Source organism: Arvicola amphibius, chromosome 8 (genome assembly GCF_903992535.2).
Source record: "Arvicola amphibius chromosome 8, mArvAmp1.2, whole genome shotgun sequence".
Taxonomy (NCBI): domain Eukaryota; kingdom Metazoa; phylum Chordata; class Mammalia; order Rodentia; family Cricetidae; genus Arvicola; species Arvicola amphibius.
The window spans coordinates 120,168,761-120,194,361 of NC_052054.1; the positions used below are offsets into that span (position 1 = coordinate 120,168,761).

The 25,601-nt window shown below is 39.6% G+C and overlaps 1 protein-coding gene across 2 annotated transcripts in view; it reads left to right on the top strand.

Annotated features, from left to right (window-relative positions):
* The window catches only part of Abca12 (ATP binding cassette subfamily A member 12), a 166,194-nt gene extending 141,035 nt beyond the window's left edge, over nt 1-25,159 (top strand). For both annotated transcript variants that reach the window (XM_038339851.1, XM_038339852.1), the window contains 16 exons: nt 75-162; nt 2,278-2,383; nt 6,670-6,724; nt 7,301-7,478; nt 8,939-9,054; nt 10,033-10,192; nt 11,253-11,506; nt 13,863-14,067; nt 14,873-14,982; nt 15,251-15,392; nt 16,486-16,620; nt 18,535-18,638; nt 20,004-20,096; nt 21,209-21,314; nt 23,473-23,610; nt 25,052-25,159. In XM_038339851.1, coding sequence (XP_038195779.1) covers nt 75-162; nt 2,278-2,383; nt 6,670-6,724; nt 7,301-7,478; nt 8,939-9,054; nt 10,033-10,192; nt 11,253-11,506; nt 13,863-14,067; nt 14,873-14,982; nt 15,251-15,392; nt 16,486-16,620; nt 18,535-18,638; nt 20,004-20,096; nt 21,209-21,314; nt 23,473-23,610; nt 25,052-25,159 — 2,098 coding nt within the window. The remainder of the gene's footprint in view (nt 1-74; nt 163-2,277; nt 2,384-6,669; nt 6,725-7,300; nt 7,479-8,938; nt 9,055-10,032; nt 10,193-11,252; nt 11,507-13,862; nt 14,068-14,872; nt 14,983-15,250; nt 15,393-16,485; nt 16,621-18,534; nt 18,639-20,003; nt 20,097-21,208; nt 21,315-23,472; nt 23,611-25,051) is intronic.
* Nucleotides 25,160-25,601: the final 442 nt, after the last annotated feature.

Sequence of the window (25,601 nt, forward strand, 5' to 3'; positions counted from 1 at the left end):
TCCTACGTAAGTATTTTAGATCAACTTCGGAAGATTTTGTTCAGTAAAGCAAACATCAATTTTGTTTTGTGCAGATATGGAGGCTGGAGTTTTGGGCTGACTTTGACTAACGACCTTCGTTTTGATATAGCAGCAGTTCCCGTCAATAGAACCCTTGCTAAGGTAAATCTGGGTCTGTCTTCTGGGAGGTCAGATAAATATGGATGTGAAATTGATATATCTAAGCATTTTCTTGTGAGAAACACGAAACATATAAAAATCAATTCTGTGTAATGCATACATGTACTTTAAGGAGATACGTATGCATAAGAGCCAGAAGACATGTGTACACAGTACAGAGCGGTGCTTCTCGGAGTAGCCCAAAACACAGTTCCATCTGAAATAGAATAAAAACATCAGTTCATATTCATTCATTCACTCATTAATTGAGTTGAACTTTCGGAAATAAAAATAAAAGCTGAAAACACTCCACTCTGAATAGCAAGCATGCTGAATCTCCTGCAAATCATTGATAAGCAAAGAGAGACAGACAGACAGTAGTGCATGTGCCATGTTCTCCTTTCTGTAAATTTATAGGGTAGTGAAAACTCAACCACACCATTTAAGGAGCAAATGTCAGTGCTATGATCTGGAATGGGAGAGCTCAGGGAGGGGCTCAGCATTCCGGGGATTGTTTCAGTGCGTGGTGGTTTAATATGTGTGTTCCTTACAGTTTTTTTGTCTCATTGTGGCTTTGCACTTTATGCACTTCTCTCTACATATGAGACACAACCTTTTAGAGATTGAGAATGTGCATATTTAGCCTTGCTTCTCTCCAAACCTGGAATAATGGCTAATTACTGGAGATAAATAATCCCAATGTTTTCTTCTTCTGCCAGATAGCACCAATGCTTTGAGATATGCCAGTCACCCAGCCAAAGACATATGACTACCCAGATGATAAACAGCAGTTATAGATATTTTATTTGTTTCCTTAATTTTAGCCACAGAAAACTTTAATATCCTCTGAACATTTCTGCTTGGGTAGTGAGAGACACATATAATTAGGGAGAAAGTGGAACAATTAGTGTTCATTTAGCGACTGCTCTAATGCCAAGCAGTAGTGTCGCCTTATAGAAAAACTAATTCCACTCTAGAGCAGCCCCGCTCACTGCTGGGGCAGATTGTCACAAAGCTGTGTGGAAAATAAGAATCCTGGGACCTCAACGTCCTTTTCTTCCTCTCCTCTCTTCCACACACCGAGGATGTCCTTTTATAACTAAGGGAGTTTCTACCATGAACTCTCAGTCAGGATGCTGATTCAGATTCAGGTCATTTAAATGGAGGCATTTTAAACACTTTGCTTTGGAAATTCCAAGCCACCCAATCCTGTGGGTTACTTTCCCCTCACTAGGCACAGTGTTAGTGGGGGGTTTTAAAACTTATTTAAATTTTTTTTCATTTTCTATTAACTACTTAATTTTTCCCATCCTGATCACATTTCCCTTCCCTTCCTAAAAGCAAAAACAACAACAAAAAACACAAAATAGTCATTGAAAAAAACTTTTTTATATGCATGATTACTGTTAAAAAGTGTTTTAAGACAAACCTTTAAATTATTTATAATTAAAAGGTAATTATAAGTTTAAAAACACTATCAATTTTGCAGTTAAGGACCCAATGCTAGCATAACTTTTCAAATCCTTTCTCTGCTCCGCTCCGTTGGCATCTGTTTTTATTCCTGCTCTTGCATCTTCATTCTCGTCTCAGAATCTCTATGGTGTGCTGCAGAGATACAATGCCTTTCTACTCCATTTCAGGCTTTGCCTGTAGAAGAATCTAGAGCAGTGGCTCTCAACCTCCCCAATGCTGCTGCCCTTTAATAAGTCCCCAGTGTTGTGGTGACCTCCAGCCATAAAATTATTTTTGTGGCTGTAATCTTGCTACTTCCTGAATCATAATGTAAAATCTGACATGCAGGATATCTGTTACGTGGGATTTGGAGTGTTGTTTAACTCCCCAAAGGGTGGTGACCCACAGTTTGAGAACCACTGATCTAGAGCAACTGCTAAGTCAGTCCTATTACTCAGAATAGCTGGTTCCCCAGTTTCTGTCCACCTGTAAACTGAAAACCCAGGGATCCGTCTATAATCAGCACTCCAGAGGTATCTAATTATTTTCAGAGGTGGAATAAATCATTGGAAAATTGATGCTCTTTTTAAAATAAAGTATCAGATGTTAAGCGAGCCTAATTCACTCAAATACAATCCTGATCTTGTCTCCTTTTACATTTGACAGGTGTGGTATGACCCAGAAGGCTACCACTCTCTCCCAGCTTACCTCAATAGCCTCAACAATTTCCTCCTGAGAGTTAACATGTCAGAGTACGATGCTGCCCGGCACGGTAGGGTCACTGTGCAGAGCCACCTCTAACTAAGTCTTTTCTACAGCCTTCCATGGGAACATGCTCTCTGTATCTGCTGCCCCGTGTTGTGGGTGTTTTACGGCATCTCAATTGCAGGTCCTCAGGAAACATTTGGAAATACTAATTCCTTCCAGATGGAACATTCTGCATAACCCCGTTAGCTTCACAGTAATTTAGTTTCTTCATTTATCATGTCAGGATGGTTACCCAAACTTCTTAGCACTCTGCTCTCACAGCTAGTCCTTATGCCTCATAGAAAGCATTTCAGAACTACTTAATTGTTTGAAGACAAGAACTGACTGGTTAATAGTCATAACTATTCACACACATACACACATGCGTGTGTGCAGGTAATTTTATTTAATGATGAGCTCTCACTCTACAGAGTCTGACTGGCTTGAAATCAGTAGAGATCTTCCTGCCTCTGCCTCCCGAGTGCTGGGATTAAAGTTAAACACTACCACACTGTGTTACAAAGACAAAACCTTTTAAAACACAAACTTCTGCACTGTACCGCAAATGCTACCGTGCACAAGGCCTTTTTTATCTGAGACATTTGTTGTGTAAAATATTGCTGGTCCTTACAGCTCCCTTTGGGGTTAGCATTATGGTTTACTCTCATGTTTTCAATAGTTTGCTAAAGTAAGTTTTGAACTTGGGGCTCTCTGTCTGTTCCTTTTGCTGATGCCCCTGGCCGTTTATCCAGCCTCAATCAGTTCTACTTCAGTTTTGTTTCTCCAAAGCCCTTCACATCAGTTTTTAAACAGGGCCAGGATTTAAAAGAAGTTGATTTATTTTTTTCTGATTCAATTACTGTTCATCAGACCATTTCATCTCCTTGAGCCTTACTCAAATTATTTTTTCATATGATCCTAAAAAATAATAATAAGGAGGGAGAAAAATGAAGTAATACATTTTCTGGCCAAGATCCAGGCTAATAAGTAGCCTGTTAGAAAGGATAAATGGTACAGACTATCTTTTATATAAAAATTGACCCCGCCCTTTCTCTTTCATCACCTTCATGCTCTGGTGTCTGCTAACGTGCTGATAATTGTGCAAGGAAATTCTAGTGTCAGGCATGCGTTCCAGCAGCAGAGTCTTCAGGGATCTTCTTTTCAGGGGAAATAATGTTTTCCCCCAGTTGTTTTTGCCCCCTAGCAGGGCAAAGTCAAAAGTAGTAAAATAAAATGAAATGGTGACTAAAGCCGGATGATGGAACCTGGACTGAAACACAGTTGCAAACCCTTCTGCGGGGTGTCATTCAGAGCAAAAGACAGGCCTTGTGACAGATGAGAGCTCAGCAGCCACCAGAATAGCTAGGGAGAAGTCGCACAGATACAGAATGGGAGGGGTGGCTTCTGGAAACCTGAGTCCTGGTTTCCTTTATAATTAGTGTGCATTACTTAGACTAATGCAGCTTGAGCCATCCTAGGCTCCAGGCATGTTGTCTGCACTGGTCATTGTGTTTTCAGTGACAGAGGATAAAAGACTCAGAAAGCATAAAACTTATGCTGACCCTAAAATGAAGGAGCTTAAACGAATATAGCTTAAATGAAGTTATATATAGATTAAGAGTAGGTGTCTTCTATCCCTTATTAATTTTCATTATTCAAACTTACGAAAAGTGGCAGCATTCTACCCTCTCGCGTAGACATTTTGTTCCATCCAAAGAAGAAATCTATGCCACTCTTACAAATGTATTAAAATGTATTGTTTCACACTGTGTGAACATGGGTTCTCCCATGGCAAAAGAGTTTGTCTGTGAAATTCAACCTGTTTGCCCTCACCACCTCTTCCCCGCCATCCTGTATTTGTTTGAAGGCCTCTTTGGTAGAGAACAAGTGAACTGGGCCTTTACTTTAGCTGTAAAATTCATTTACTCTGAAGCCTAATATGCTAATAAAATATTTTAATTAACTTTCATTGGCAATGCCAACAACTGTTATATTCATGTGGTTCCCTCTAGTGGTTAACTTCATGTGGAAATTCTGTCTTGTTCCAAAGAACACTGGTTTACGTGTTTTCTCTGACAAATGTCATATGGCTGTTCGCTCCTCCTACCCAGCTGTTTGGTCTTAGCTTTTGCTGCCTTGGCAGCAATGGCCAACAGGAAAGAAGCATTTCCTTTTAGCTTGGTGCCCATAGGGACCACAGCAAATGCCTCCTTTGATATAGGGTGAATGTGAGGAAGATATTAATTGTAATGTTAGTGTTTGCTTTGCTTTAATAATCATCCACTGGTCAGTCATATACTCAAAATGTGCTGGATGTTGTCGAGACTGCAGGGAGGTTCCTGAAACAGGATCCAGTCCTGATGCATGACTTCATCTTCCAATAGATGCTCGTGAAAACAGCCCATTCCATAGTGTTTTGCACAGTAGACAAAATTGTATCTTCAAAGATTCCTATGGTTAAAAATAAAAATATTTTTGATTTCTTAAATAGATAGTATAAATAAAAGACAAAAATACCCTGTCTGTATTATAATTTAGCAGGCTTTAAGAAAGGCTAAAAGAAAAATAGACCCTTGGTTTTAAAAAAAAGCTACAGGCCATAATAATGGTCAACACCTTTAATCCCAGCCCCAGTCCTCAGGAGAAAGCCGGAGGTACATTCATCTCTGTAAATTCAAGGCCCGTCTGCTCTACATAGTGGATTCCAAGTCAACAACACAACATAGCAAGAGCATGTTTAAAAGATAGAAATTAAAATTAAAACAAAATAGGGACCATTAATCTTCACAGAAGATAAGAAGAGTAAATTCTCCTACAAGGTGATTAAAATCAGATATCATAGGGGTATTTTGTTGTTTTCTTTGGTTTTTTTGTCTTTTTTTAAAAAAGCTGTATTTTCTTCAACACACTATTTGCCTTAGTTAGTGTTAATATTTCTGTGACAAAATACTATAACAAACAACTTGGAGAAGAAAGGGTGTTTCTGAATTTCAGTTCCGTATCACTGTTCATCATCAAAAGAAGGCAGGACAAGAATTCAAAGAGGGCGGGGACTTAAAGAAAGGAGCTGATGCAGACGCCACGGAGGGGTTCTGCTTACTGGCTTGCTCCTCCTGGCTTGCTCAGCCTGCTTTCTTAAAGAACACAGGACCAGCAGCCCACAGATGACATGACACAGTTGCCTGGGTCCTCCCACATCAGTCATTAATTAAGAAAGTGACCTACAAGCCCGTCTACAACTCAGTTTAGGAAGGCTTGTAGGGCATTTTCTAAATTGAGGTTCCCTCCTCTCAGATGACACAAGCCTGCTTACATGTAGACTAGCCAGTGCACTACTGTTGAGGAACATAACTTAATGTGTCACCTTCTTCTTAACAAAAGTTACAAAGTTTCCTAAAGAACAACTGCAAACATTGCACCCAAGTGTCTCGCTCGCTCAGGTTAGAGCTGCTTAGGTAGAGCAGATCCTCAGACTCACACCTTGCTCTTCCTTCCCACATTTATCTAGACAGTACGGGTTCTGCCTTCACACTGTGTAGAGGTCTTCGGGAAACTGAAATGCCCACTTTTGACTCTGGCTAAGCAAGATCCTTAAAAAAGAGAGAGAGAGAGGAAAGAGCTTTGCTTCCAACTCAGCATAGCCAACTCTGTGAGAATCCAATAATTTGTGGTTGTGGTACAATTAAATGGCTACTAATTTAATGGGGAGGCAGCTAGAAGCTCCTTGGGCTTTTATGGAACGGAACGGTGAGGTTCCCCATCCCTACTCTGGCAGGACTTTCAAACAATAAGACTCTTAGAAGCTGTAAAAGAGGAGGGGCCAACTTCTTGTGGGTCCATGCTTCCTGACCACTCTCACTAGCTCAGGAAGGAAGGTTGAGATGATACCGGCTCTCTAGAGGGGCTCATAAAATCGACGCCCATCTGAGTCATTTATTTAAATGTATTATATTTCTGAAGTACAGCTGAAATGCAAATTGGCATGACCAGACAGAAGAATGCGGGAAGCAATGATTTGAATGTACTCCCGAGTATGGCACATGCTGTGTAAGAAATTTATGTTCTTGTCTCTTTCCAGAAGGCTCCACACACAACTAGACAGTGTTTCTTTTCTTATTAAGAGAACACCAATATTCACAGGAACTTGGTGGGATTAAGGGGTCCAAAGCATTTTCCTATAAATGAGAATCCTCCAAGTACAATTCCTTGGCTCCTCCTGTAAGAAACAGAGCATTGTATATGGTCCATATAAAAGTTGGTGCTCCTGATTAACCAATCACCCTCTGACAGCAGGACTTTCTCCTCTTCCAGGGATCATGATGTACAGCCATCCTTATCCAGGGGTGCAAGACCAGGAACAAGCCACGTAAGCACATCTCTTGCCTTGGCATGACTCCTTTCTCATTGGCAAAGCTGAGCCTCTGTATAATGTGCAATAATTGGAAATCACAGTGGTATCCAAATGAATATCAGTCTAGGATTGCTGGTAACATAAGTCACTGGCCGGGATAAAAGGAAGCCTCTGGGAGGGTGTGGAGAAGGGCTGCCAAGTGGGGCTTGTTGACTGCAGCTTCACTGAGTCTGCCACTTTGATGAGTCAAGTGCACACGTACTCCATCGTTTTGACTTCCCTGCGTAGCGTTTAAGTACTGTTTCTTTGCTCAAGATCTATATATCCCTTACATACACTCTGTAACCCCTGGAGACCGAGGCTTTTCTATCACACATCCCCAGCCAGTTCAGATGCGCTAGCACTACATTTATTCCCGGGTCGCAGCAGAGTCGCGTCAAAGATAGTATCTGGCTGCCTTGCAGGAAGCCTTATTTGTGTCACAGCCGGCTCTTGTACTGTTTTGTTGATAGTCTTAGCCATGAATCTTCCTGAAAGGAGAAGAGTTCCAAAAACTTATGTGTCCTTTCCTCTCCCTATTGCTCATGATAGAATCAGCAGTTTAATCGATATTTTAGTGGCACTGTCCATCCTGATGGGCTACTCTGTCACCACTGCCAGCTTTGTCACCTACATTGTCAGGGAGCATCAGACCAAGGCCAAGCAATTGCAGCACATTTCCGGCATCGGTGTGACATGCTACTGGGTGACAAATTTCATCTATGACATGGTGAGTAACTTTTGTCAATGTAAGCGAAACAGGATCAATTTGAATAGAAGTCTACTGGCTTTACATTCAAGTGCTATTTGCTTTAATTATTCAAATTACTACTGCAAGGACAGCAAATTAAGAAAAATCAATTGAGTCTGGCTTATAGTCATCTGATGGGTTAGAGGGAAAAGAAACTTGCCTCTGCTCATCTCTGAAATATCAGATTCCCAGAGTGCGTGTTAACACGCAGATTCCTGGGCCCCTGTCCAGGTCTGATAAATCTGTATCTTGGGAAATGGAGTGTGGCAAGATTGCATTTCAAACAAGATCCCCCAGGTGATTTTTAAACACACTGAAGTCTGAGAACCACTACTGCGGCAAAATAGAAGCCTAACAGCATTTTACCCCATTGCACCAAATAATCAAGCTTATAAAAATTTAATCAACTGATAGTGAAAAATTCCAAGCGGTAGCTTCCACTGAATGACACACTAGAGAAGACTGCCAGAGACAAGGAAGGATGTATTCCTTAGACAGCACTCTCCTTTATGTGAAGTGCGCCCCAAGTTCAGATGATCAGTCTTGATTCCAAATGTACCCATGTTGGCCAAGAGCCCAGATAAGTGTGCATTTGCCCATGATTGCGGCTATTGTCTGAGTTGTCAAGATCATTGGCTTGAAGAGTTGGAGAGTAATTAACCACAGATCCATTTTGTTAATGCATCCAGTGAGCTCTGAAATGTGCTTGTTATAGAAGCCAAGTCTAAAAGAATGGTAATGACTGCTCTGGACTTTTAAATGTTAAGGAAGCTTCAGTGTGTGCCCCCATGAAGATCTGCTTGGTGCTGGAATCCTGTTGTCTGAATACTGGTGCTCATTGCAGTTCACAAAATTCCTCTGGCATGACCCTCAAATTGTGGCATGAGCGCCTACACTGCGTGCTTCTTGTTGTAAACTCTTCAACCTTTAATGTCTTTACTTGTCAGCAGAATACTGAGGGTTTTTTTTGTTCATGTACCTGTGATTTCAAGAATTTGGGAGAACTGTTGCCCTGCTGTTTTGCACGGGATGCCTAACCCTGATAACTGAATCTCAGAAAGCAGCTGTGTGAGAGAGCAGCAGCATAAAATGAAATCAATACTTGAAGGACCGACTCTAAAGAAACCTGGCTTCTTATCTGTCTCCCAGAGCCTCTGTAACTGAACGATCCCAAGTCCTAAGCCTTGAGGCAGGAACACCAGGGACTTCTTGTATATCTATATAGATGGAAACTGCCTTGACCTCATATCAGAGAAGACAAATCCTAAAGTGAAATAAATGTAAAATAAGCTGAATGCTACATGCAACAGGAAGATAAATAGAAATTCATTCCTTCAGAGTTTTCCTGGGCCAACTTACCGCAGCTTTAAATGAGATGACTTATTGATTTAAAACGAATGCTCACCATATAGGAAACGTTGTTTTGTCTATATCCATAGGTCTTCTACTTGGTCCCTGTAGCATTTTCAATTGGTGTCATTGCAATTTTCAAGCTACCTGCCTTCTACAGTGAAAACAATCTAGGCGCTGTATCGCTTCTACTTTTGCTGTTTGGGTAAGTTGCTGATTAAGCAATGAAAAAAGAATTAACAGAAGTAAGTATTCCAAGACACATAGGACCTTAGTCTCATTAGCAAATTTATAGTTGTCTTGGGGTTGTTTAACATGAGTGAAGACTAGCAATATATTACACATGCTAGTCCACAGTCTGTAAGTACCATACTGCTGAAAGTTAATGTTGTTATCATTAACAAGCATGTACTGGGTACCACGTATTATACCAACTTACACACAGAATCTAAATTACATGTAAAATGGATATTTTAGAATGACCAGAAACATATGAATGTGTATGGGTGTATGTATTGACTATATACGGCTTTATAAAATATGTGTAAGTTTATTTCTATTTTATTTGTCTTTTAGAGATGCCTATGGGCATACATACTGTTGTTTCTGTATTAGAGTAATACAGGTTGTGTAATGTAACTAACATTCAGTGGAAAAGCTGGTTATACTGTAAAAGCATGGATAATATCTTTTAGTTAATATCTGGGGCAACTTAGGGCCTTTCTGTCTTTAGATCTATTTAAAACTACATGTGCTCATCTTTGCTCAACCTAGGCCACCTGTCTTCTAACCAGATCCTGACTGCCTAGCAACCTACAATGATGTCATTATCTTTCCTCTCTTTTAAATGATAAGATTTATTCAGGTTGAACTCCGATTTCTGAGCAACAGAAATCTTGCCCGGACAGGGTAACCCTGTTCCCTGCAGAGGACTAATTTATAGTTGAGATGGTGGGAAGCTATCTGAGGTTTTCTTTTTAGAGATAGGTTTCTTGCTGTCATTTTCAAAAACATCTTTGAGGATCCTTTGTCAAGATGAGGATGAAATGGAGACCTAGCTCCAGGGCTTCGCCACTCCTCACTCATGGTTGCTTTTCCTGTGAAAACCTGAGTTTTATTTCATTGTTTCCCAGAGTAGAAGACCTGAGGCACAATTCTAACTTTTAGGATTATTATCCTACAGCTATGCAACGTTTTCTTGGATGTATTTGCTGGCTGGTCTCTTCCATGAAACAGGAATGGCCTTCATCACCTATGTCTGTGTCAACCTGTTCTTTGGCATCAATTCCATTGTCTCCTTGTCGGTGGTGTACTTTCTTTCCAAGGAAAAGCCGAACGATCCGGTAAGGTCCTCCACTTGTCAGTTAAACTTCAGCAAATGAACCAGAGGCCTTAGTATGATCCACATTGAAAGATTTTCTTTATTTTGTATTTAAATAGAAAAGGATATCATTTGATTTTATTAAATTTAGAAAAGAAGAATGTATATCTTAAAAAAATAAGCTCATATAGGCTAATGTTTTTTATTGTATTACTGAGTGTTAATAATACTGACTTTTTCTAGGCCTTGAGTAAACTGATAGATATGAAATCAATATATGGTATGGCACCAGTTGGTCAGTTAAGCATTTCACTCACTAACAAATTTCTCAGATGCAGTGGTGATAAGAATGGCTTAGTTATATGACGTGAGTTAGGATTCATTTGAACACTCACAGAGGAAAAATCCAATTCATTCCCTTTCAATCATGCATTGGAATCTACTTCATTGTAAGCATCACTCTCCATCCGGAGCTAACAATTATGATTAGAGAAAGAGAAGCGCTAAGAGTGCCAGGCGATTGGCCGGAAAAGAATAGAGAGGAAATGAGGAGAGGTGAGGAACGGACAAGGTCACTCCAGGGGGAGGAAGGGAAATCGTAAGGTGGAAGTAGTTGGTCTCAAATGTGAATAATGTGAAAACGAGCCCTTTGTGCTTCTTTGATATCTGTTGTCTCTTCTTCTACCTCAGTTCACCTTGTCAGTCTCTCCCCAGGAGAGATTCCCTAAGGCTGAAAGCTTTCCTGAGCCCTCTCTCACTCAAGAACCACCTGACGCTGTTCTAGATCCCATCATTCCTGCCAGGCTTACCTCCCTCTAATCTAAGGCAAATGACTTTGCCTCCAGGATTGGGTCTGATACCTTTGAGAAAAACATGGGCCACTTTGAGAAAAACATTTTTTTTTACTTGTATTTTGATGACAAATTCTGCCATTTGTATAGCAAATGGAATATGCAATTCCATCTTGCATGAGAAATAATTGTCAATCTGCACAGGCTTCCCCATATGTCTTTATCTGGTTTTAAATTTTTGTCAAGTTGTTGGAATCCTAAAACTAAACTTTGTTATTTCTTTTCTTTCAGACTCTAGAACTTATTTCTGAAACCCTCAAACGGATATTCCTGATATTCCCTCAGTTCTGTTTTGGCTACGGTTTGATTGAACTCTCGCAGCAGCAGGCAGTCCTGGATTTCTTAAAGGCGTATGGTGTGGAATATCCAAATGAAACCTTCGAAATGGATAAACTAGGCGCAATGTTTGTGGCTTTGGTTTCTCAGGGCACCATGTTTTTCCTGTTGCGCCTACTAATCAATGAGTGGCTGATAAAGAAGCTCAGGTAAGTCACCTGTAAACAGTGTTTGCCCTCCGTGATATTAGAGTCAGAATGTTCAGGGATGAGTAGTAATTGTGGTGCTTCCTCTAGTAACATGAGAAAGTCAACATTAAAACCTTTAAACACAAGATAGCATGACGTCATTCATTTAACCATAGTACATAGTTGTCCTAGTAAACAGCCTTTTTATGGGTCTGTAAATGTAGTAGAAAGGCCCACTTGTTTGTTTCCAGCTGCCCAGAACTGAAATAATCACATATAAACCATATTATTTGCAGTACTGTTTGGCCAATAGCTTAAGCATATTCTGGCTAACTCTTATATCCTAAACTAACCCATCTCCATTAATCTGTGTATTTCCACATGACCGTGGCTTACTGGCAAAGTTTTGGCATGTCTGTCTCTGGCAGTGGCTCCATGGCTTCTCTCTCACTCTACCTTCTTTCTCCCAGCATTCAGTTTAGTTTTCCTTGCCTAGCTCGGTTCTGCTAAGCCACTGACCGAAACATATTTTTTATTGTGAATACCATGGTATTCACAGCATACAGAGGGGAATCCCAAATCATGTAAGTGTTTGTTTGGAATAAAAGACCATTTTAATAACCATTTCTAATAATGACAGAGTGGAAACAACCAGTGTTCCATTATTTAGGGATTACTTAATTTATATACGTACATTCATAAGTGTAACACTATTGAGCCATTCGAAAGAATGATCCAGGGGCTGGGGAAGTGAAGAAGAATGCTTGCTATGTAAGCATGAGGACCTGAATTCAGATGCCTAGCATTGCATGAAAAGCTGACCATATCCCAGTAAATATAACCCCACCATTGTTGGACACAGGGTGAGACAGACAGATCCCTAGCCGCAAACCTTGGCTTCAGTGAAAGACTCTGCCTCAAAGGACAAGGTGTAGAGTGATGATAGAGCAGGACACCCAACATCCTTTTCTGCATGAGTGTGCATGGCCAAGTGTACTTGCACATATATAATCAAATACGCACACAAAACATGCACACAGAGAAGGAATGACCCAATTATCTATGTAATATTTGTTCTAGTATTTATTAAATAAAAGTAAAAGGTTAAGAAATGAATATGATATATTACCATGTGAGTTAAAAACAAGTTTACCTTCTTATAGTAGATTATCTTTATTGTCAATATTGTCTGTGTACTGATTGCTTTTCACATTCTATTTTCTAGTACCATTTGGACTTTAATATATACCTACATTACCTATTAAAAATAAAGTTTTACTGAAGAATAATAAAAGAAAAGAAGACAAAAGAGTAAAAATATTGTAGACTACTTAAGGAAAAATACAATTTGATTAGAAGATAGAATAAATTAATGAAATAGTAGGTCATTTAAGTTTATTGTACATTTGGAAGGTTATGATATCTCTTGAATGCTTAGTAGGGAGTTCTGGTTTGGACTTTATCAGAGAAACTAATGGCAATCTACTAATAGTTAGTGACCAGAGAGCACTGTGATTGCATGATGGGTTAGCAAGTATAATTTTGTCGAAGCAGTGCAGATTGGAATGCAAGAGTCAGAGACACGGAAGTAGTTGGGGTTACTGATAAGACTGAAGCTTATCACAGAGATAGAAACAGGCAGAAAAATGGTCCATGACCAAGGGTTCCAAGGCATTTTCAATGTTTGGAGACTGACTGCATGAGTGGGCTTTAGATTAGATTTTAGTTAAGAGATAAGCTGTAAACAGAATACAGAATAAGTAACACTTGAATTATAGATGATCTTAAGAGGAGAGACCTGCTGATTGACAGCAGTACTGAGCTGGGTTCTATCTCCCTCCCCTTGAAAAAATAAGGAAAGAAAAGAGAATATTGTTGAGTATATGTCTCACTTTAGACTTATCACAGTAAACAGAAGGAGGAAGGTGGGATGGAGAAAGAAAAGGAGCAAGAGAAAGAAGAAGGGAGGGATGGAGGGGAGGGAGCAGTAGACAGTTGTTATAGTGATAAGGTGATGGATGATCTTGGGCTTACAGCTATTGAGTTCTAATAAAGATTCTGAACTCCTTGTTAGAAGCTGACTTTCAGACATCCATCTCATTGTTACTAAAATTAGTATTTTGAATTTTAACAGTGGATCTGTAAACATTTTATACATGGAAAGTAAACACTATTTACACTCATTGTATAGAATATGGAAAGAACACTACTGTTGCCACTTAAGTCATTTAAACATATGTATGTTCTTACATAACAAATGTAAGAACAGCCTTATAGTAGGCAGCATGCTCAAAGAGAAGTGAGAACATTAAAATTTCCAGGCTGAGTGGCATCATTTCAGAATCTATTGCATAAAATCTCTGGGTTTGGTTTTTAGGCTCTTCTTCAGAAAATTTGTATCCTCACCTATCATGGAGACAGTAGATGAAGATGAAGACGTACGGGCTGAGAGATTGAGAGTTGAAAGTGGTGCTGCTGAGTTTGACCTGGTCCAACTCCATCGTCTCACAAAGACCTACCAACTTATCCACAAAAAGATAATAGCTGTTAATAACATTAGTCTTGGGATACCTGCTGGAGAGGTAGGGACCGTGGTTTTAGTCTTCTGGTAATCAAAAACTCAAGTCCTGAGTAGTATTTGTGTGTGTGTGTGTGTGTGTGTGTGTGTGCACGCGCACGCACTGTATAAATTTTAGTTTTGTTGTCAGGGAAGATTCAGCCCCAGAACATAGCAAGTCCTAAATGTCTGTTTCCACTGTCGCTGTCTCTGGGGTGGACCATTGGCAGACTCTTTGAGGATGCTCTCTGACATCTCTCATTCAAAGTCCTTCAGAAAGACAGCTGTTTTCAGAGGGACAGCTTAGCATGCATTCACTTCTATTCTTAAGTCTTCCACCGACACAAAACTGAGGTATCTTTGAAAGAAGGAAAAGAATGTAGCTGCCTCTTTTTAGTTTGCTGAGCAGAGCTGGAGAGTGTATGCATCAAATTCATTCAATGACATAAATTATTTCATCAGTGGCTTTTTCAGCAGTGTTGTGATTTTGTGTAAAATATGCAAAATCTATAACTGTAATTACTTCTTTGAGTTAGCACATCTTACTAGGGGGTAGTTTATCATGTCACATAAGGGTACCACAGCATATGTAAAGCAGAGCCTCTCTATATACAGATGTTCTGGTGCTTAGAGGAAGGAGAACACATAATACCCCTCATTCTTTTAGAAGAGAAACTCTTACCAAATGCCAGTGGAGCAGTATATTACCCAGATAAAATTCTAGTGATATATTCCTCCCAGGAAGGTGTCTCACCCAGGGAGGAGGAGGGAGTTACAATAGCAGCATGTCTCTATAGCTCACATCTGTTTTCTTTCTCTCCCCATCTCAGTGCTTTGGTCTCCTTGGTGTGAACGGAGCAGGGAAAACTACTATATTTAAGATGCTGACTGGAGACGTAATTCCTTCAAGTGGGAACATCCTGATCAGGAACAAGAGCGGGTACAAATGGATACTTACACTTACCGAGCACAGCACGGGTTTGACAAGCTTTTATGTAGTTTCATGGTTGCATTATGAAGTCTTTGTGACCTAAGGAGGGGAGTCACTAAAGTGACTGAAGTTTATTTTAAACCTTAACTGTGACTCTGGTAGTAAGAGTTTTCCTTCTTTTATCAGAATTCTCTCTATATTAACCAAGACAATGTGACTAACCCCATACTAGTGACCTATTGTTAGAAACTCATATGTGCTGATCATCTCCATTTAGATCCCTGGGTCACGTGGACTCGCACAGCTCATTGCTTGGCTACTGCCCTCAGGAGGATGCCTTGGATGACCTGGTAACTGTGGAAGAACATTTGTATTTCTATGCTAGGGTGCATGGAATTCCAGAGAAAGACATCAAAGAAGTGAGTACACATGCAGAAAGTAGCTTACTCTGAAGACCACTGCTATCTCTACCTCTTCTCTCATGGTATGCCTAGAAAAGCCAATGCGCCATGCAGGAAACCATAACATGCCCTTCTAACCAGTGACCCACCTAGGCTTGACTGTATATTCTATATCCAAACTTGCCTAAATGCTCAGCTTTAGAAGCGTCTTGGCCTGAGTTTGTTCAACTCTCTTAGTAAGGAGATATTCACACCATGTTTGACTCCAAGTTGAACCTTGATTGGTGATGTTAGTAATTGTTTAACTGTTCAAATAAATGTTGGTATACACGATTCTCTTCAAAATGTCCAAGTGAAATAAAGGGCTTCCATTTCTACTTCTTTTTTATTCTTTATTTTTTACTTATCACTGCATGGGATTGAACTCAGGGCTTCATGCGTGCTAAGTATATACCTTACCACTAAGTTACAATATCAACTTTGACTTTGACTTTTGATCTGTAACTCTGTATGCCACTGCAACAATTTATTATTTGTAATGGACTGACTAAACTCTTGGGGGGCATTCCTTTGTTCTTCAAATTCTGGAGAATTGATGGGAATATCCAACTAGGATTTCATCATTTGCTAGGGTTGCTTTATTGCAGAAATAACTTCAAGAATCCAGGGTTCCAAATGCATGGCAGTTTTGATAGCAGGTCAGTTTTAAATAGCCTTAACGTCTCTCTGGGAACTCACAGCTCAGTAAAACTATGGATGCAGTGGGACAGCAATCAACAGGAAACCGGCCTTTGAACTCATCTGCCTTAGGTCCCTGGCTCTTAAACACTGTGGGAGAATCCTGGGATAACAACATAAAGTAGTCTGTAATTGTAAACACATACAAACATTTGAAAATGCACCTCCAGGAAATTGTTTTTCTCTTTTTGATGAAGTGTTGATTTATAATTGATCTTTTAAAGATAAAAATGCAATCTGTGTTGAATTTAAATATTTTCATTTCTTCCAGGCCTATATTCTCCCCTAGAAACATTTCTATTCACGGGCATGTTTTGGTGCCTTAAGGGCTTGACTCAGGGGTGGGTTGACTAATTCCTCTTCTTATCCACAGACAGTTCATAAACTCCTTAGGAGACTTCACTTGATGCCCTACAAGGACAGATCTACCTCCATGTGCAGTTATGGCACAAAAAGAAAGCTGTCCACTGCCCTGGCCTTAATAGGGAAGCCATCTATTCTCCTGCTGGTAAGAGAGGCATTGGAAATTAAACTATAAAGGATCAAAGCAAGATATCCAGACTTGTGTTGAATAGTTGTTCCACCGGCAGCGCCGCCAGCATCTAGTGAAGTCTCACTGTGTGCCACTCACTGTCAAAGCACGAGGACTACGACATAACAAGAATTTGTATTAACAAATAATTTATGATCGTGACAGTGTCTTCAGAAAAACAGTTGTGTCTGAAGCAATGGCTCAGGAGACTCCAGAGAAAGCACTCAGCATGTGACTGGGAAATAGCTATAAAAAACCCAGGGGTTTCAAAGATGTTATAGAACAGGTTCAGATTTAATTCCCACTTATTGATGAAATCATCTTTCTGTTAGGTCCTGATCAAGTGAACTAGCAGTGTCCAATTTTTTTTACTGTGGAAAGAAGGTGCATTTTAGAACAGTGTTGTGCTGCAATTATATTCTTTTGTAGCTTAAAAATGTGAAGTTATGGAAAGTACACTGTGTTGCTTCATATGCATTTGGTAAAGGATCAAAAATACATTCCCCATTTATATTTGGTTAAGAGCTGCAAAATATAATTGATCACCTGAAAATGCAAATTGCCCACACTAGTGATATAGTATTCTGCTCCCGAAGCCCACCAAAGCAAAAGGGCCTTTATTCCAGAGAAATAAACATGTCCTTATTTTGGAGGATTGCCTTCATTCAAGGACCTCTGAGTTTAAAAAGAACTTTAACTGCATGCAGTAAAACCCAGCTATAAATCAGCACATTATCCCAGGGATTAAGTCACACAGTGGATCCAATCATTTAAGCTGCCTAGACAGACCATATTTCCAGAATACCGGAAGCTTATAATACATTACATCGCTGCCAGTCAATGTTTATAATGGAAGCCTATTGTGTAAGCATCCCTTAAGCCGAACAAAGCAATCCTGGGGCACCCTTGTGAGATAATAGATGAAGAGCCGTTTGCATGAAAAAGTACCATGTAAATGCATGTAGTAATGAGCTGAGGAAATACAGGCTACAAGAGGAAGGCCCTGCCGTATGAATACACTGCATATTCATTACATTTTCTCCGTGAAATAGAAGCGGTGACAATACCTCCTTTGTCCTCTCCTCAAAGTAGTTCTCACCGCTTTATTTAGATTTAGCGTACTGCTACGCATGATGAACTTCTGGTGATCTAATTCATTCCTTCGCACATACATTTTGAAAATTTTTATTTAATTGTGACCTACAATTTTTTTTCATTTATCCACCTGTTGGGATCCATTACTGCTTATTTACATTATCTGTTATTTCATTTTAAAAAGTATCTTCTGTCTGAATCTATAGAAGTCTCATTGACTTTCAAGACTGTTGTGGATTTTTCCACTGTGGTGACTTCTACAAATCTCATTTTTATTTTCCCAAAGAGTCTTAAATTTCAATTAATAACAAAACACTAAAAATACATGCGGAGCATAGTCACCGAGACGTCAAGTTGTGCTGTCTTCTGCTTCGCATGGCGCAGTATCGCTGGCAGCCACAATCCCACTTGCAGGGGGAAGATGGCAATCTCGTTGATGGAGCTTCAAATACATATGTGAGAACGTAGGATTAAATGTAAAAACTCTGCTCCTCTGGTAATTGAAGTAGATCTTTCCAAGGAAAGCTAAGAGGCAGATGTAAAGTAACAGGATGTCAGCTTCACAGAAACACTCTTTAAACAGACTGACAATTTTAAATACTAAATTTTGAGATTTTTGTCAGCAGCAGAAAAAAGCTTATTATGTATAAAACATATACACGTATAAAACAAGTTAGTCACAGGACCTCGAAAAGTGATTTCTGCTCCCAGGGAGTTGAGAAGTGGTGGTTCTTATAGAGAGCCTCATCAAACATTATTTGATACATTTTTTTTTTCTGGTAACTCTCTATTAAGGATGAGCCAAGCTCTGGGATGGATCCCAAGTCAAAACGACACCTCTGGAGGATCATTTCAGAAGAGGTGCAGAACAAGTGCTCTGTCATCCTCACATCTCACAGGTAAACTGAGGCAGGACCCAGGGGATTCTGATGTGACGCATATAGAACATGAGTACTCATCAGTGCTCAGAGTATTTTCTTTTTAAGTGTGTGTGTGTGTGTGTGTGTGAGAGAGAGAGAGAGAGAGAGAGAGAGAGAGAGAGAGAGAGAGAGAGAGAGATCTGCTTGCTTGTAGAGGTCAGAGGACAGCTTGAGAAAGTCAGTGTACTTATTCTGCATGTGGGTCTCACAGACCAGACTCAGGTAGTCAGGATGGAAGCAAGTGCCTTTATCAACTGAGCCCTCTCATTAGCCCATTTGTAGTGAGTCAAGACTGGGTTTCACAGTGAGGATACTGTGGTAGGACAGGGCACAGGGTCTCAGCAGACATTTTTACTATGAAGCTCTCATCACTTAAGACCTGGTTATCCTTGGTTATTGTTCCCAACTGCCTTTCAAAAGGTTTCGCACTCCTTAGTCTCCTCCTCATGCAATACCCCCTCTTATTAGTCAGGCTAAGTGCCTCCTGGCTCTGCACCCCCTCACCAGATGTTCTGCCTCCATGCATCTCTTTACGTATGTTTTCTTCTTGAAGTAGTCACCACAAACTCCTTGCAGGTCTTCAGCTCGTCAGTGCCCATAGAACCCACCCACACTGCTCTCTTCCACTGCATAGCCCTCACAGTCCCTAAGTACAAAGACGCTGAAGCATTCTATCTATGCCTCTTTGACGACATTGGCCTATTGTTATGATTTGGATTAAGTTCACCTTTCATTATAACGATCCCACAGCAGAAAATAATTAGATGTGTTTATTCTGAGAGTTGTGTGTATGCCGACATTGAGCCTGTCACCCTGAAGCTAATCATTGTATTCCCATGGACTTCTGCATGGCTTGAACAGGGTGATAACTGGGACTCCCTCTAGGTACCATCGCCCATAAAATGAGAGAGCTTGTTATCTGGTACAGGTTAACCAGTTACAAACCCCCATACAAAACCAACTGGAGTATGAGATAGCAAGGAAGATGCTCTGGGTTGTTTTGGGAAAATGTAGGTCTTGAGTTAGAGCTTGCGTGAGCTGGGAAGGACTGTTGGGTTGGACAGTAGAAGTGATCTAGACAGGAGAGATGGCCTCGAGTGTAAGAGGACAGGAATAAACCCCGTCTGAATATGCTTACTTATATTTTAAGCCTTTTTTGTTCTTTCTCAAAAGAGAGTTTTTGTCATTTTGATTGTGAGTCTGTCCTTCAACAGCTTAACCTTCTCAAGAGAACCCTCAAGGGAGATCGCTACAATACCATATTACACTAGTTACACGTACGCTTACGACTTTAGCCCGATTTCTGTGTCCTGGATGTTAGTAGTAATCTGCCTTCTCTTTTAGCATGGAAGAATGTGAAGCCCTTTGCACTCGGCTGGCCATTATGGTGAATGGACGGTTCCAGTGCATTGGATCTTTGCAGCATATAAAGAGCAGGTAACCAACAGATATGCTTTTGCACATAGTGTAGGGGAATTGTTCCAACAGTTATGCCTGTTGCTTACCCCAGTCATCACTGTGCAATGGATAGAAAACCTGAGAAGACTCTCCTCATTGGAAGTAGTCATTAACTCACCTGAAATTTAAATTATTTTATTAAAGGTTTATTGTATTTTTAGTTAAAAACCCTCAAGTCTTAAAAAGTTTGAAGCTCCTTATAGTATAATAATAAATTATTTACAACCAAAATACTCCCAGGAAGTAGTTTCAGGAGTATACCCAATAACAAATTAGACTTGACAAGTACATGAAGGCATAGATTTTTTAATCTACCATGTTTGTTTGCCATTTGCTCAAGCTTTCTGTAAGCTATTTAACATTTTCACCACATTGAAAGCCTTTGAATCAAGAACACACCGGGGAAAGATGCATAAATATCATATTAGCATCACATTAAAATTAAATTATTAATTTAAATCCCCAAGTGTATGTATATATGTATGTGTGTGTGAATCTCTAAACTACAGCATGATACTTTATATATTTCCATACAGAAACTCAATTGTCTTATCAAAATAGTATTATCTGAGATAAAGACAAAATAATGACAGAGATATTGAGTTGCTTGTAGGGTGTCATAACTTATGTATGAACTCTGCTCTTAGCATAGTTAACACCAGCATATTGGTTGACTGCATACTTAGTGTTGGAATACCAGTGTCTTTAATCTTCATGATTGACATCAAATCTCCAATGTCCTGCCTCTCAAGACCTTGATCTAACTTAGAAAGAATTGAACTCCAAAAGCTGACATCTATTATTGTCACTTGATGACTGTCAAAGGAAACCGAGATTGTGTGTTTTCATTCCAGTGTTGCTTTTGCTCCAAGATTCTGGAACAGTTAGAGGTAGAAATTAAAAACAAACAAAAAATAAAACATGGCATTGAACTGTCCAGTTTGCAGCATGCACTGAACTTTTATAGCAAAATGAGTCTTTATATATGAAAAGGGCCTGTAATGGTCAGCCTGGGACATATTTCATTATCTAGAATTCCAGGGGAGCCATTTTGGCAAAATGTAATTCACACTGTATTTTTGCACTTTTAGGTTTGGACGTGGATTTACTGTCAAGGTTCACTTGAAAAATAATAAAGTGAGCATGGAAAACCTCACAAGGTTTATGCAGCTGCACTTTCCAAAAACATACTTAAAAGTAAGTGATGTCTCCACATTTTGACCTTGACCGGCTTTTCGAGTAATAACAAAGTGGGTGTTTGCTATTTCCTAGTGGATCACAGTGTTGTTATTCATCCTAACCCATTAGTTCAAGATGTGAACTTTATACAAATAAATAAAACCTCCAGATTATATAACTTTGTAGGTATTTTAAATTTATGTAGTTATTTAGTTATTTTACACATGCATATTAATCTCTTCCTTAAAAAGTCTTTATGATCTACTGAATTTGTTTTCAAGATGTATATATACACACGTTAGGGAGCCAAGGATTGATAGGCATTATATGACCAACAGCATTACTTTCAGAAAAAAAATTAGTGGACTCAGAATTCTGCAGCCAGGAAATTTTTATCTGCTTTGTTCCTCTCCTTTGAAAAATAAGCCCACAAAGGTCTGAGCAATCCTTGGCTCACAAAATGATTGAAGTGTCTTAGAGCTGGTTCCTTCTTGCTTATCCAGTAAAACTGAGCAGATAGACACACAGGGATGTGCACATTTACATTCACATAGCACCTATTTAATGTACTTGGCAGAAAAATCATCAGAATAACATCTTTGACAGACAGGTCATTTGTTTAAATTGAGGATAACAAATAATTGTTGTTAAAAGGAAATCAAAGTAGAATAATGAAAAGAAATTGGAAAGCTGAGAGTTGAGCCTGACCGTGTGGAGGAGATATCTGAGGAGACACATAAGGACTGTGAGCTTCGTTTCTCTTATTTGTAAGCAAGAATCAACACCTACTGTACACAACAGGTGTGGAAAATGTCTGGTGTCTTCACAAACTATACGGCATAATATTAATGTGAGAGGATATTAGATAGCAAAGGAACACATTTTTAAAATAATTGTTTTATCTTCATAAAATATTTTACCTCAGCCTCCCCAAGTCTCGGATAATTTCTCTAGGAATATTAGCTTTCAGGTTTCTTGTCAAAGCCCATCTTTCTTCTACAAATGGTGCTCGTCTCACACAAGGACTCAGTGGCTTGGTTGTAATGTTCATTTACTGAGTCGAGATTCCCTTTTTCCTGATGTGTGCCTCCTGGGACAAAAGCTACCCAAAGTAAATGAGCTGATGATAAAGGCAATTTCTCCCCAAGAGAGTACCTTTATACTTTTGCAATAATGTCTATATCTCTTCAAATGGAAAATATCTGGGTTGATCAGAATTAAACATGCAAGACAATCAGATTACAGGGACAGGGTCAATGAGAGTAAAAGTTTATGGGGACAAGCTTCAAACAAGGAGGGGAGAAAGAGAAAGTCTTGAAAATACAGCTGAGATGCACCAACTTAATAGATCTACAGACACCGCAGAAGTAGATTCCGCAATGAGACAACATCTGATCAAGCTAGCATGCAGCTTCTCTAGCTGCTTTGTGGCAGAACGAATCAGCACATCTGGTTCCTAGGCTGCCAAGGAAACTGCTGCAGTGACTCATTTGTGGAGGGAGGAGAAGCATCAAGTCGGTAGTGTGAAGGGAGCTCACGGAGAGGAAAGGTCAACTTTCCTTAAATTCCCATCTTAAGGAGAGGTGCCTTAAAAAAAACAAACACCCCCACCCCACCCCCAAAAAACTAGACAAAACATTGAGAAGAGCGGGTGTTAGAGACAGTCCAAGGCAATGGCAATAGACTATGAAGTACACGATCCTAGTGGTTAAAGCCTAAGAACTGAAAAGCCTTGTAAGGTTTTAAGGTGAGTCGAGAAAAGGAGGCAGTGGTTTCTAGACAACTTCAACACTCCTGAAGCCTAACATTCCTAAACTCATATCAGCAGAACAGCAAATCAGTTAAAACTGACCCACAAGATGAGCATACAGGATGCAACCTACAGGATCCCCCTGCCCCTAGATAAGATGGTAACTTTTGAAATGCTCATGGGCCCAGGATGCTTTGGAATTTTCATTAACTTTCTGATTTATTTTTTTCTCTGATGTCCATAAAACTTCTCATTTCATCTCTATAAGCTGTTAGTTTCAAAGTATGTCCATTATTTACACGTGGCACTGTTTCTCCCAGGGGAACAGCTACCAGCATTTTCCCCAGCTCTCCAAAAAGGGATATCTGATCAAGTCGATGTTACCTTGCCATTGTCAAACAGGTTCTTTCCCTTTGGTTCCTGCAGGATCAGCATCTTAGCATGCTAGAATACCATGTGCCGGTCACTGCAGGAGGAGTAGCAAACATTTTTGACCTTCTGGAAACCAACAAGACTTCTTTAAATATCACAAATTTCCTCGTGAGCCAGACCACTCTGGAAGAGGTAAAATGCATGCCATAATCCATGGCAAGTGTCACACATTAGTTATTATGCATCCTGCTTATTTCTTTTTAATGACATTTAATTTACTTTTAATTAAGTCAGTATCTAATCTTGCACCTGAAACCTTAGCAAAGAGCCTAATTTATTTCTAACTGCATTTGAGATATTAAAAAATAGATATGAAAGGCATTTGTAGCTATTTTTAGTGGAGAAATGAGGTTATTTTTTCCAGTGTAAATGACATCTACTTCCATAAATGTTTACATGTGCATGGAAGCAGGAAACCATTCTTGTCACCTACGAAATAATTAGCTGTTAATGCTTCCTCTACTTTCTTCTGGGCGGGTTTCATAACGAAGGTTTCCATTACTTGGTTTCCTGAATTAGGGTGTGCGGGACGAGAGACCGAGAGTGTACAGACCCTCATTTACATTCATTAAATTCACACACTTAATACAACAAATGGAGAATTTCTTTCTGTTTCTTATACATCTTAATTTCCTTTCCACTCCATAGTGGAAGGTCGCTCCCTAAGTCATCCATCGTCTCTCCACTGAGTGTTATGCAGCTCAGCCAATGTAACGTACAAAAAACAAACTTTATGCTTGACTTTGAAGTAAGTCGGAGAGTAAGACAATGGGTTGTCCTGCATTTTATGGATTAATATTTTATAGGGACTTAAGTCAATTATGGCTTTGCCAAGAGTTATTCTTAGACTTATTTGACCAACGTTGAGCAACATGAATAGAAAAACTAGATCCTCAGTGACATTGAGATAAATCTACAATAAATAAGTTTAATGATTTTAATCACATAAAAGGGTCTTCCTGTTAGATAATTGGAAAACTTAACATAATGGGAGTTTTCTGCACAAATTTAATTCTCTGTATTACCTGCTGAAACTAGTGAATTCTCTCTTGATATTTCTATTTAAATGTTTGATAGGGGAAAAGGCTGGGATCCTTATCATATGTGATGAAGGTATCAGTGGGGATCATGTGGATTACAGATGCATGGCTATACATCCTTAACTATAGGTTTAAATTTAGACTATGGCAAAAATGTAGTCATAGTCATATAAATAAGCATAAATTTTAAAGTCTAGTTGAAGTTGGCTGAATAAATGGACTTCTAGGGAGGATGCGCATGCAAGCGTATGAGCATGTCCCGAAGAAATCTTGTTTTTTTAACTTGTAAGTGTGTGAGAGGAAGAAAGGGAGGTAGGAAAAGAGGGAAAGCAAGAGAGAGTGGAATGAAGAAGGAGGGAGGGAAAGATGAGTGAGACGGGGAGGGAGAGAAAGAGAAAGAGGGAGGGAGGGAGGGAGGGAAGGAGGGAGGGAGGGAGAGAGGGAGAAATGAGTGAGATGGGGGAAAGGGTGGGGAAGCCTTATTTCTTTTATTTACCTGGCACTAATATCTTTCATTCTCTTAAAAAACTCAGGTTTTCATCAACTTCGCCAAAGACCAAAAGTCCTATGAAAATATCGATACCAGCAGCCATGGTTCCTCCATAAGCGTCGACTCACAGGATGGCCGGAGAGAGTCTTAGCACCTGCAGCAGCAGATTCAACTTCAGCAAATACCTGATAGATGCCTCTTCAAGAGGACACCATTTTTAAAAACATCTCTTCCTTAAAAAGTGTTATGCTGCACAAAAGTGCACAGCATGAGACTGCAAATTAAAATGGATACTGGCAAATATCTTGCCCTGTACTCAACACAGTGAGCATGCAATGTTTATGCAGGTGATCCTTAGGCAAAAAGGTCATGATGGATGTCTTAATTTATTACTTTCAATAAAAGGGCAGCTTATAAAACATGGGTATTAATAGTTGAAAAGTAAGGCCAGAGAAGAAAAGTAAGGTGGATTAGGTGCTCAAACAAAATAACTTATTTCTAGAAAATAGCATGAACCCATGAATCTAGTATTTTGTGTAAAGTGCTAAGGACTGGATTAACAATGACAGAATGCAGTGAGCACAGTCACTACA